Genomic DNA, 13,084 nt, shown 5'->3' on the forward strand with positions numbered 1-13,084 from the left:
TTCATCTTGATCATACATAATCTTGAGATTTGTCTACACTTCATTATTCAACTTACTCTCCTTCACTGGTTTCATCTGTGGGAGGTAAACAATTTGCCCACCTAACAGTGATATGAAAAAGCAAAAATTACTTGGTAAAAATCTAGTTTGGGAAAAGAATGCGTGAGGAAATGAGAGAACCAATGAGTTAATACACAGCATCCAGAGATTTACAATAAATCTAATGCTTTCGACTAAAATAGGGTCGATCCAGAAACATTTGCAATAAGAAGTATAAAATTTACCTGGCAATGAAAAATATGAAATAACTTTATTACACACCACCTTAGCAAATTTTTTTACCTTTTCTTTTTCTATTAGGGGATTTAATGTACAGTATCATCGCCGTGCTGGTAAAGCAAGGATAAAAAATTATCACTCACAGTTAGATGGTATGCATAATTGTTGTGAAACAACAAACAATCGAACTAGATAAAACAGTAAAACAATGCACAGGAATTTACTTGGTTCAGCTCAACTAAGAGCCTACATCCAAGGGTCCGAACTGCCACAATGATGGCTTACTTTATTGATCAATAGAGATCTTACAACAATGAGACTAGTCTCAATACAAACTTTGATTACACCAAATCACTCCTCACAATCTCTCTGTTACAAAACTCTCTCTCAAAAGTGTCTAAAACTCTCAGCTTCCGAATCCCTTGCAAAGGCTTACAACTAACTTAACTGTCATGGCCGCTAGTTATGTCACATAAGCCAGCTCTCTTAAGTGGCTGAATCATAATCAACAATAATGCACGAAATGCTTGTCGAATACATGTATAGAAATTGAATTTTTGACTTCATTACCCTGAAGTCTGAGCTTGGTGTCATTGTTAAACAACCAAGTGGTAGCAGCTAATGCACACTCAAATTAATGAAGTTTGCAAAAAAGATAAAAAGAAACTCAAATAAACAAAGAAAAATGCAATAACTTACATCATTCAGCAGCACACTACTGCTGTGCTGTCACAACCATTGTCAGGTGAAGCCTGCACAGTGATAACCATAACAGAAGTGGTTGATTAGTTGTAAAGTTGTTATTACAGCTGAAGATTAGTTAATTGTCTTCGTTTAATCAATTCTTGTAAGTACTCAGCTTTAAATAAAGGCAGTCCCCATTTTTATGGTTGTATTCCGAAACAACCTTACGAGGAATTTTACTCAAATTCTTTCTAAATAGCTCTTGTTTCTTTAATTCCTTTACACAAAAGATAAAGACTAAACCAGCCATCCACCGAGTTGAAGGAATTCCAAAAGAGCAAGAACTCCAAATGAACAAGGCATACAAATTTGGCATAGCAGCTGGTTTGAGAATCTTAGTGTAGATCAGCAGTGGAGACTCATATTAAGTTTGGCACAGCATTGATTACACTTAACTCATCAATAAATATGCTAACAATTACAGTTCAAAATTGCACCGAAAACAATGGGGAGAGCGATAATAGATGCTCAGAATCAAGTTCTTGAGTACAACCACGTGAACTTGAAGTGACTCCCCTCCACTTTTTTTTGACTCAGCTTCCTATAACAACACCTTAGACAATTAATATTCATAAAGCAAAAAAGGTAAAGTTTCTTTATAATTAAAATAATATAAAATAAAAAATTATGCATAAAGTAATAATAATAATAATAGGTTGCCAAGATTTATCTTTTTTTTTTAAAAAAAAAAGAAAAGAAAAGAAAAAAGGAATCCAATGTTTACTTACACCCACTTCGTATCCGTTGGATTCAATAAATAAATAATTGAATCAAATGGCTGCAATCCCTTCATAATTTGTTAATTTAAAATAATTAAATTAAAAAAGATATGAGAATTTCAAAAGGGTATTTCTCTCACGTGCATGGCACTTAAGTATATTATATATATATATTTATATATATATATATTTATATATATATATAAATATAAAAGGGTATTCACGAGAGAATATAGAGAGAGATATATCGTTGGTGTTGGTAAGGAACTTTTCAACAACGACTCCAAGTCTTGCTTTCTTTCTTACTAGAGAATTTAGAGAGAGATCACACAGAACAGGCGAAGGAGATCGAAGCTAGTCATGGCAGAGAGTGTGGTGAGTTTTCTACTGGAGAAGTTTTCGTCCTTGTTGGAAGATGAGGCCAAGCTCTTAAGCGGGGTTCGAGATGAAGTTGTTTTCGTGAAAAATGAGTTGGATCGCATAAGAGCCTTCTTGCGATCTGCTGATGCTATGGAAGATCAAGATGAAGAAATCAAAGTGTGGGTTAAGCAAGTTAGAGAGGTCGCTTACGATGCAGAAGACATCATCGATGATTTCTTGTACAGATTTGAGCATACCAAGCGACATGGATTCTATGGTTATTTGTGTAAGATGGCTCGCGGGATCAAGAACTTGAAAGCTCGCCGTCGAATTGCCTCTCAATTGCAGAGTATCAAACGCAGAGTTACTGATATTTCTGAGGGGCGCCAGAGATATGGTTACAAACTGAGTAGCAGAGAGGTCGGGTCGAGTTCGGGAACTAAGCCTTGCTATTATTCTGAGGTTAGAAGCGACGCACGGTTGCTGGAAGAAGCTCAACTAGTGGGCATTGAGTCAGACAAGCAACATCTTTTGAGTTTTCTTATGGAGGATACCTCTCAACTACGAGTGGCTGCAGTGGTCGGAATGGGAGGGCTGGGCAAAACCACTCTGGTGAGTTCAGTTTATAATGATTCACGAGTAAAGAAACATTTTCATCAAATCCAAGCTTGGGTCACTGTTTCACAATGGTTCAGGCTAGATGAAGTTCTGAGACAAATTATCCAGCAATTTTTCAAAGCTATGAATCTGCCACTTCCTGATGAAGTTGAGAAGTCCACAGACACCCACTTCCTAAAGACTGCCATTGTTGATTTTCTTAGTGACAAAAGATATTTGGTTGTATTGGATGACATATGGGATGTGGAAGCATGGGAAGCAGTCAAAGTTGCATTTCGGAACAACAACAATGGTAGCCGAGTAATGATCACAACTCGTAGCGCAGATGTCGCCTCTTCCTCTACCAGTGATCTTGGGGGTGAGATCTTAACCTTAGATCCTTTATCTTCTGAAAATTCTTGGATTCTATTTTGTGCGAAAGCCTTTCAAGGTAAGGCATGTCCTTCTCATTTGAAGGAAATTTCAAGAGACATCCTAAGAAGATGTGAGGGGTTGCCTCTTGCCATTGTGGCTATAGGAAGCATGTTGGCCACAAAGGACATCAATAGGGTGGATGATTGGGAGATTGTTCACCATTCTCTGCGGGCTGAATTACAAGGCAATACAAAACTGAAAGGCATCCAAGCCATACTTTCACTTAGTTTCAATGATTTGCCTTACCACTTGAAGCATTGCTTCATGTATCTAAGTTTATTCCCCGAGGATTACTCAATTAAACCCAATGTCCTGATTCGATTGTGGATTGCTGAAGGTTTCATAGAAGAGATTGAAGGAAGAACATTAGAAGAAGTGGCAAATGGTTGTTTCAACGAACTTCTTAACAGAAACTTGGCCCAAGTAAATGATAGATATAGTGATGGAAGAGTTAAAAGTTGTCGAGTGCACGATATTTTAAGGGAGACTATGCTTCTAAAATCGAAAGATCAAGGCTTTGCAGCAATAACTAATAAAGAGAGCAATAAAAGGCTTCCAGAAAGAGTTCGACGACTATTTGTGCATGAAGGAACAAATATAGATACATCTGGGGACAACCAACTATCCCAATTGCGCTCTTTGCTCTTATTCACGAAAGAAAAAGATGTCTGGAACAAATTCATGTCTACATTTTCTGACCAGGGGTCAAGACTTGTCAAGGTGTGGGATTGTACATGTGCACCTGCGACTACATTTCCACAGAGTATCACAAAGCTATACCATTTGCGATACCTATGTTTAAGAGATACTGATGTAAGTTCAATTCCACCCTCAATTGCGAATCTTCGACATCTTGAAACGTTAGACCTCAAAAGGACTCTTGTGCGAGAGCTGCCTAGTGAGATTTTACGATTACAGTGTTTGCGACATGTAATAGTTTATGATTTTAGAAGTTATTGGACATGGCATGGCTTTAAGGCTTTAAAAGGAATGGAATCCCTTTCTTCCTTGAGAAAACTCAATTTTGTTGAGGCAAAACAGGGTGAAACTGAGCCTATGGTATCCATAGGAAGGCTAACACAACTGACGAGGTTAGGCATCCTACAGCTTGGAGCTGAGCACGGAGATGCACTATTCTCTTCAATTCATGAATTAAAGCTCCTTCGTTCATTAAGGTTGATTTCAAGAACAGAGGGTGAAGCCCTTAGTTTCCAATTTAAATCCTTCTCGTCTCTTCGATTGCTCCAGAGATTATCTATATGTGGTCGCGTGGAGAAGTCACTAGAAGGACTACAAAACCTTACAAACTTGTCTAAATTATTTCTGATTGGTAGTAGGTTGCAGGTAGATCCGCTAGAGTCATTACAAGATTTGCCCAATCTAGTATCACTCTCCTTTTATAAAGGAGCTTATGATGGGGAGTCACTATGTTTTAAAGCTGGGAGTTTCTTAATGCTCAGACATCTCCGTATGTTAAAATTGGAGAACTTAAGAAGGGTGACAGTGGAAGACAAAGCATTGTCTCATCTCGAATTTATGCTTTTGGACAATTGCAAATTACTGAAGGAAATACCATCAGGAATTGAACGCCTAAGAAACCTCCAAGAACTTCAATTGTTTAATATGACTGCAGAATTGACAACAACTGTATATCGTGGAAGTCAACATGATAACTACTCAAAAGTAATGCACATTCCACGTGTTTTCATCGGCCAGTGGAGTCCTGAAAGCGGAACTGTTGGTGATTGGCTTTAGAGATGTAAGTTTCATTCTTCTTCTTTCAAAAACTAATGAGCTTTTTTATTTATTTATTTTATTCTCTGGTTTGTAAATTATATTTTGAAATTCAATCACGAGAAAAATTATTTATATTTTGATGTGAAAAAAGTGGAAGGTGAATTTCTTCATGGACCAAAATATGATATAATTTCATGGTTCGTTTCATTATATTTTGGCTGTTATCTTGTTTTTCAAGGACTTTCCAATTCTATTGTGCTAAGAACAAATATGACATTCTATTTGACAAAACAAGTTATCTTTTTATTTAACTAATTGGATTCATGTTCTATTGTTGGAGCATAATCAAGTTGTTGATTGGGAGACTCACCTTACAGGATGTGCTAAAAGTTGTTTGGAATGGTGTTGAGGAGTACAAGAAGAAAGTGGACAAGATTGGAAGACACTTTTGCAATCTGAAGATGCAGAAGAGGAACAGTTGATGTTGAGATTCTGCTTAGTTGAGAGAGATTCTGTAATGTCAAATATCATGTGTAGACATTTGTTGTAATGAACTCTTTTGAGTTCTGATATTTCTTTGAGTGTTATGCTTTGGTTTAGTTTTGGAAGTTGCTTGACAATACCCAGATGGATTTTTCAGTTGTTTTATTTTAATTGATTGCTGACTTTCTTGATTTCTTTCTTGTTCTGCTTTTTCTTTCTTTGGTTTGTGTTACGGTAAAATATTTGACCTTACTTATGTTACATGCAATTCTAGTCTTTTTTTGTTTTTTTTTTCATATATAATATATAAATTGATATTCTAAGTGAACAGATTTTTCATTACTTTGGTAAAGTGCTATCTTCAAATTCTTCTACAAGCTCTGTCAGATTAGCTTGCCCTTGCCCATGCAAAATATTTATGCTCTTTTAACACAACATTACATATTCATAACGACATGCGATATATATTAGTACAAGTTCAATAAACAATGACGGGAAACCAAAGAGAAAAAATTGAACAGAAATAAGAATTTGAGAAAAGGCCAACTTTATAATGACAAACCAATATTCATTTTTGATACAATATTATCTTTCGCTTGTTCCATATGGTACTACAAAATAACACAAGTCGCCACACTTGTTCCAATTACTGCTGGCTTGTTAGATCAAGTTTAGTATGAACCATTTAAACTAATAAAGCCTGGAAGGAGTATAGACGACAATTGAATATGATTTATATATCATAATAATTTGATTCCAGAAATACAATTGCAACCTCGAATTAGAATTTGTCAAACAGTATAATACACAACAGATTTTTGCATAATCCTGGGTCTTGAAAGAAAATAATTCTTAGCCCAAGAAATAAAAGTTGCTATGGCCTTGCCAAGGGCAGAGCAAGCTTTCATAATACAAGATGAAATATTTCAAAGATGCTATAACAATAAGGCATCAATAGCAAAAGAAGCTGCAATGGCTTCACCAAGGGCAGAATCAAGTTAACTTGAAATGGCTTAAATGGTAACTTGAAAAGTAAGTTACCATTTATCCTTGCATTTTAACAAATGATAAAAGTAATATTCCATAATTGTACAAGAATAGAGTAAACGTAATACTAGAATCTACTCATACCTACTGTTCAATACAAAATACAACATGAAATGACCATGCTTTTTAAGGTAGGGAACACATAACAATTTTTTTATATGTTGAAGTATGAACTCATGTTTTCATAGAAACATACCATCATATCATATGCAGCCACATATTTCAGTAGTTTTCCAGCTTTCTCACTTTCAAATCCAGGTTCCTTGTCACTGTTAGAACTTCTTTGGCTTCGGTTGCAATATCTTTTGACCTTAGATGCCAAAATCTAGATCAGTTAAGAGTTTAGTACCTTAGAAAAGAAAATGTATCTAAAAGTGGAAATTTGCAGCAAAATAATAAAGTATTCAAGAGGACAAAAGACAGGGAAGCTACTGGAGTATTGGCTGGAGCTGAGGTGTTGGTGGCCTGTGCTGTTGTTGTAGCAGGTGGAGGAGTGTTGGCTCTGGTACCAAGAAAGAAAAGCAGTATAATATGTAAGAGTATTTGGTAAAAACTCAGCTCAAGTCTAGAGCAAGCATGCTCTATACACGTAAGGCATAACAATAGGAATAATAATAATAATAATAATAGACTAATATAATAAAAACCATTTCTAACAACCACTTTGCTATAAACGTGTGACATGGATAGTGGATGAATACTCCAGCGGTTGACTAGGACTCAGCAGAGAACATCAAATCTTCACAATCACCACATTGTCTCTCTAAGTTTTCAATGTAGGAATGTTGTCTTAACATCCTGCTGTTCTAACTCCAACTCAAATTGATTCTCATAGTTCTTCATAATGACATGCTATATATATTAGTACAAGTTCAATAAACAAGTTCAACTCAAGTTCATAATGAAGAAGGTTACTCTGTTTCATTCAAAAACTCTTTTCAGCAACTACTTTATACCCAGATGAGTTTTTTAGTTGTTTCAGCAACTACTAAGTTTCTTGTATCCTTTTCTGTTCTGCTTTTGACCTTACTATTCTCAGCATCAACTCTAGTTTGATTGGCACATATAATGATACAAGGGCCACCATCAAAATGTTCTGTCATATCCAAAACTTTAGAATCCTTCCATGCACAGTTTACTTCAAGGCTTCTATTTCAGCTTTTTCATTGCTGGCTATCATCGTGTCTTGGACTTTGCCTCAAGTCGTTCAAAGATGTTTCAAGTGAATAGGATTTTCATTTTTACTTCAAGGCATCTATTTCATCTTTTTCATTGCTGGCCTCAAGTCGTTCAAATTCTTCCTCAAGCTCTCTAAAATTCACTTGCCCTGCAAAATATTTATGTACTTTTAAGCAAATTAAACTACATGAACCAGTAGCATATATTACAGTTAAGAGCTCATTCACTTCAGCAACACATAACAGATAACACCAGCTGAAGCTAATTTCTGTAGCTTATTATAGAGCTTAATCATTTTAAATTGAACTAAAGCATAGAGATTTTTTTGCCATCTTGTGCATGGAAAGATGTTTGCTATGAAAGCTTTATTAGGTGTGCTGCTATGCCGTGAAGTATGAAAAACCAAACTAATTTGTACTTTGTATGAAGAGCATATTATTTCCAAACATGTTGATACACAATTATATAATCCTGCTTTTTTTTTTTAATTGAGAATTATATAATCCTGTTAATGGTATCTTTAGTAGATGAATAATTGACTTCTGAAAAGACCAAGAAAATCAAACATTTCAAGGCAGTAACAGTCATGGTGAAAAAACAAATTCAGATAAAATTTTGCATCATAAACTTACGTCATTGCAGTCCTATTTTCCTTCTAGTTTCTCACCCGAAATGACACATTTGAACTGGGCAAGTTATGAATTGAACATGTTAAAAACTTGGCAGAGCACTAAAGCAAGCATTGAGAACCACTGTACTGTAATGTAATGTATTGGTATACAGCAGAGTTAATGAGAGTTGATACATTTATTCAACCAACAAAGTGAATATTTCAAGTAAGAGGAAAAAGTAATGGGACAAAGTAAAAGTAAAAATGGTAAGACAGCAAAATCAGAAAAATCTTGCTGTGTTTTGTTCTCCATAATCAACTTGCCTCAACTTGCCCTCCTTTGAAATAATACAACAATTCTGTAACCCTGAAATCTAATAGCGCTATTTTGTATGATAGCTTAACTTATATGTAAAGGACAGGACCCGATTGGCAAGATGTTGGCTTTGTCTGATTGCTTAGGTAGCAAGCAAGTGCATACTGCATATTATGGAAAGAAGAGAATCCATGCATGGAATATTTTCAGTATTTGGTCAGTAAAGAAGAAAGAAAGACATGTGGTTTTCACATACTAAAGACAAAGCTGAGATCTCAACTTCAAAAGCAGAACAAGCAAAAGATGGGCTGTCAAGATTGTAGTCTTCCAAATCAAACATCTTTGTCAAAATGGCAAGAGCATTGAAATCCCAGGAATCAGCATTAGAAACAAATACACCTAACTAAGTATACCAACAGAAAAACCCAACTTAACAAACTTCTCTTACAATACATATAACTCTGAGCTTAAACAACTTTGTAAACAAGTCTCTCTCTCGCTACTTCATTTCTTCTTCCAAGCCAAACAGAAGCTTTGGCTCAGACCATTGAGCCAAGTGGCAAGAGCATGCAAGTCCCAGGAACCAACCAGTGTCAGAAAGATTTAATAGGACAATTGGTGCTACTGAGTATAGACTCTTTTGATGAAGTAAACTCTTTTGAGTTCTGATATCCCTTTGAGTTTTATAGACTCTTTTGATGAATCTTGTTGCTGTTTCATTCTAACTGATGCAATATAGACCAATTCTTTCTTTGGTTTTTGTAAGGTAAAATATTTGAGTTGCGCATACAATTAATGTTTGAGTTGCATACATAGTATATATTGATACAAGAGTCTCATATCAAAAAAATTTGTCATATTTTACTTAAACAAAGTTAACCTTGCTTGGCATAACAGAATTACCTAACTTAACTTCCTTCTCTTACAATATATATATATATATATCTCATAGCTTTATAAACGTTTCTTTCTCTCTCTCTCTCTTTCTGCTTTCTTCTTCTTGTTTATACACATTTATATGCAGATTTGCCTACAGAAAACATTATTGGAGAACATAAATTAAAGCAATAATCTCCATATATAGACAGAACCAAATAAATAGTGACTTTCAATCAGAGAGTAAGATCAAGAAACTTGTCTAACATGATTGAATCACCAACCAACCATCACTATAATAAAGTGATCTTAATTTATAATAAAGCTATATATGGCACTTGCTTAATTTTCTTTCTCTAGTTAAATAAATTATATCTTCAAATATAATACTCCAACTCCACTAGGACGAGAATATTTTTATTTATAAAATGGAGTTGGCAATGGTCATGCAATTTACAGTTGTCTTACCCAATAATACACACCATTAATATATTTATATATATATACATATTTATATAAAAATATAATGTTGTGATACGTTACCTAAACCCAATGATCTTATATTATATATATATATATATATATATATATATATTATCTCATACAAACCACTGGACAATGAAAAAAACAAGAAGAACCAACGTCGTCTCTCGTAGACTCAAAAGTCTTTGTTTGTTTATGCCTATAGAAAGATCAGAGAACAGGCAAGGAGATTGAGGTTCCAAAGTAAAAGGCAAAAAAACCGATTAATAGATCGAAACTAGTCATGTCAGAGAGTGTGGTGAGATTTCTACTGCAGAAGTTTTCGTCCTTGTTGGAAGATGAGGTGAAGCTCTTGAGCGGGGTCCGAGATGAAGTTGTTTTCGTGAAAAATGAGTTGGATCGCATAAGAGCATTCTTGCGATCTGCTGATGCTAAGGAAGATCAAGATGAAGAAATCAAAGTGTGGGTTAAGCAAGTTAGAGAGGTCGCTTACGATGCAGAAGACATCATCGATGATTTCTTGTATAGATTTGAGCATACCAAGCGACATGGATTCTATGGTTATTTGTGTAAGATGGCTCGCGGGATCAAGAACTTGAAAGCTCGCCTTCGAATTGCCTCCCAATTGAAGCTTATCAAACGCAGAGTTACTGATATCTCTGAGGGGCGCCAGAGATATGATTACAAACTGAGTAGTACGGAGATCGGCTCGAGTTCGGGAACTACACCTTGCTACTATTCTGAGGTTAGAAGCGACGCACGGTTGCTGGAAGAAGCTCAACTAGTGGGCATTGAACCAAAGAAGGAAGGTCTTTTGAGTTTTCTTGTTAAGGATACCTCTCAACTACAAGTGGCTGCAGTGCATGGAATGGGAGGGCTGGGCAAAACCACTCTGGTGAGTTCAGTTTATAATGATTCACGAGTAAAGAATCATTTTCATCAAATCCAAGCTTGGGTCACTGTTTCACAATCGTTCAAGCTAGATGAAGTTCTGAGACAAATTATCTAGCAATTTTTCAAAGCCACCAATCTGCCACTTCCTGTTGAAGCTGAGAAGTCCACAGACACACACTTCTTAAAGACAACCATGGCTGATTTTCTTAGTGACAAAAGATATTTGGTTGTATTTGATGACATATGGGATGTGAATGCATGGGAAGCAGTGAAAGTTGCATTTCGGAACAACAACAATGGTAGCCGAGTAATGATCACAACTCGTATTGCAGATGCGGCCTCTTCCTCTACCAAAGATGTTGGAGGTGAGATCATAACCTTAGATCCTTTATCTTCTGAAGATTCTTGGACTCTATTTTGTGCGAAAGCCTTTCAAGGTAAGGCATGTCCTTCAAATTTGAAGAAAATTTCAAGAGAAATCCTGAAAAGATGTGAGGGATTGCCTCTTGCCATTGTTGCAATAGGAAGCATGTTGGCCACGAAGGACATCAATAGGGTAGATGAATGGGAGATTGTTCGCCGTTCTCTGCGGGTTGAATTACAAGGCAATACAAGACTGAAAAGCATGCAAGCCATACTTTCACTTAGTTTCAATGATTTGCCTTACTACTTGAAGCATTGCTTCATGTATCTAAGTTTATTCCCCGAGGATTATTCGATTAAACTCAATGTCCTGATTCAATTGTGGATTGCTGAAGGTTTCATAGAAGAAATTGAAGGAAGAACATTAGAAGAAGTGGTAAATGGTTGTTTCAACGAACTTCTTAACAGAAGCTTGGTCCAAGTGAATGAAAGATATAATGATAGAAGAATCAGAAGTTGTCGAGTGCACGATATTTTAAGGGAAACTATGCTTCTAAAATCGAAAGATCAAGGCTTTGCAGCAATAACTAATAAAGAGAGCAGTAAAAGGCTTCCAGAAAGAGTTCGACGACTATCTATGCATGAAGGAACAAATATAGATGCATCTGGGGAAAAACAACTATCTCAACTGCGCTCTTTGCTCTTATTCACCGAAGAAAAAGATGTCTGGAATAAATTCATGTCTTCATTTTCTGAGCAGGGGTCAAGACTTGTCAAGGTGTTGGATTGTACACGTGCACCTGCGACTACATTTCCACAAAGTATCACAAAGCTATACCATTTGCGATACCTATGTTTAAGAGATACCGCTGTAAGTTCAATTCCACCGTCTATTGCGAATCTTCGACATCTTGAAACATTAGACCTCAAAAGGACTCTTGTGCGAGAGCTACCCAGTGAGATTTTACGATTACAGTGTTTGCGACATGTAATAGTTTATGATCGGACATTGCATGGCTTTAAGGCTTTAAAAGGAATGGAATCCCTCTCTTCCATGAGAAAACTCATGTGTGTTGAGGCAAAAAAAGGTGAAACTGAGCCTATGGTATCCGTAGGAAGGCTAACACAACTGACGAGGTTAGGCATCCTACAACTTGGAGCTGAGCACGAAGATGCACTATTCTCTTCAATTCGTGAATTAAAGCTCCTTCGTTCATTAAGTTTGGATTCAAGAACAGAGGATGAAGCCCTTAGTTTCCAATTTAAATCCTTCTCATCTCTTCGATTGCTCCAGAGATTATATATAACAGGTCCTGTGGAGAAGTCACTAGAAGGACTACAAAACTTTACAAACTTGTCTAGATTACGTTTGGTTGGTAGTAGGTTGCAGGTAGATCCACTGGAGTCATTACAAGATTTGCCCAATCTAGTATCACTCTTTTTTGATGAAAGAGCTTATGATGGGGAGTCACTATGTTTTAAAGCTGGGAGTTTCTTAATGCTCAGAGATCTTCGTATTTCAGAATTGGAGAACTTAAGAAGGGTGACAGTGGAAGACAAAGCATTGTCTCTTCTCGAAGATATGTTTTTGATCGATTGCAAATTACTGAAGGAAATACCATCAGGAATTGAACGCCTAAGAAACCTCCAACAACTTCAATTGGTAAATATGGCTGCAGAATTGACAACAACTGTATATCGTGGAAGTGAACATGATAACTACTCAAAAGTAATGCACATTCCACGTGTTTTCATCGGCAAGTGGAGTCCTGGAATCGGAAAAGTTGGTGATTGGCTTTAGAGATGTAAGTTTCATTCTTCATCATCTGAAAACTAATGAGCTTTTTTATTTAATTATTTTATTCTCTAGTTTGTAAATTATATTTTTGAAATTCAATCATGAGAAAAATTATTTATATTGGATTATTATGATTTTTATATTCAACCTTTGAAATTGAATAT

General features: G+C 35.9%; 3 protein-coding genes across 7 annotated transcripts in view; all 3 read left to right on the plus strand.

Annotated features, from left to right (window-relative positions):
• The first annotated feature begins 1,983 nt into the window (after positions 1-1,983).
• LOC133801603 (disease resistance protein RPM1-like) overlaps positions 1,984-13,084 on the plus strand; it is a 45,065-nt gene continuing 33,964 nt past the window's right edge. For 2 of the 5 annotated variants that reach the window (XR_009876899.1, XR_009876898.1), the window contains exon 1: positions 1,984-4,893. Coding sequence is in view for 3 of the 5 variants with exons in the window: in XM_062239849.1 (XP_062095833.1) it covers positions 2,103-4,889 (2,787 nt within the window). In the remaining 2 variants the exon portion in view is untranslated. Of the gene's footprint in view, positions 4,894-5,211; positions 5,546-13,084 lie in introns of those variants that run through there. The other 3 variants (XM_062239849.1, XM_062239848.1, XM_062239847.1) reach the window with 3 other exon arrangements.
• Positions 10,149-10,874, plus strand: LOC133799347 (putative disease resistance protein At1g50180). The gene has a single exon (XM_062237369.1). The coding sequence runs from the start codon at positions 10,149-10,151 to the stop codon at positions 10,872-10,874; it is 726 nt and encodes a 241-aa protein (XP_062093353.1).
• On the plus strand, positions 10,953-12,923 carry LOC133799348 (disease resistance protein RPM1-like). Its single transcript, XM_062237370.1, has one exon. The coding sequence runs from the start codon at positions 10,953-10,955 to the stop codon at positions 12,921-12,923; it is 1,971 nt and encodes a 656-aa protein (XP_062093354.1).

The sequence above is a fragment of the Humulus lupulus genome, chromosome 9, assembly GCF_963169125.1.
Source record: "Humulus lupulus chromosome 9, drHumLupu1.1, whole genome shotgun sequence".
NCBI lineage: Eukaryota > Viridiplantae > Streptophyta > Magnoliopsida > Rosales > Cannabaceae > Humulus > Humulus lupulus.

Bases quoted from the DNA above. Each gene is read 5' to 3' on its own strand.
- LOC133799347 (XM_062237369.1), top strand. From the start codon at position 10,149: ATGTCAGAGAGTGTGGTGAGATTTCTACTGCAGAAGTTTTCGTCCTTG.
- LOC133799348 (XM_062237370.1), top strand. From the start codon at position 10,953: ATGGCTGATTTTCTTAGTGACAAAAGATATTTGGTTGTATTTGATGAC.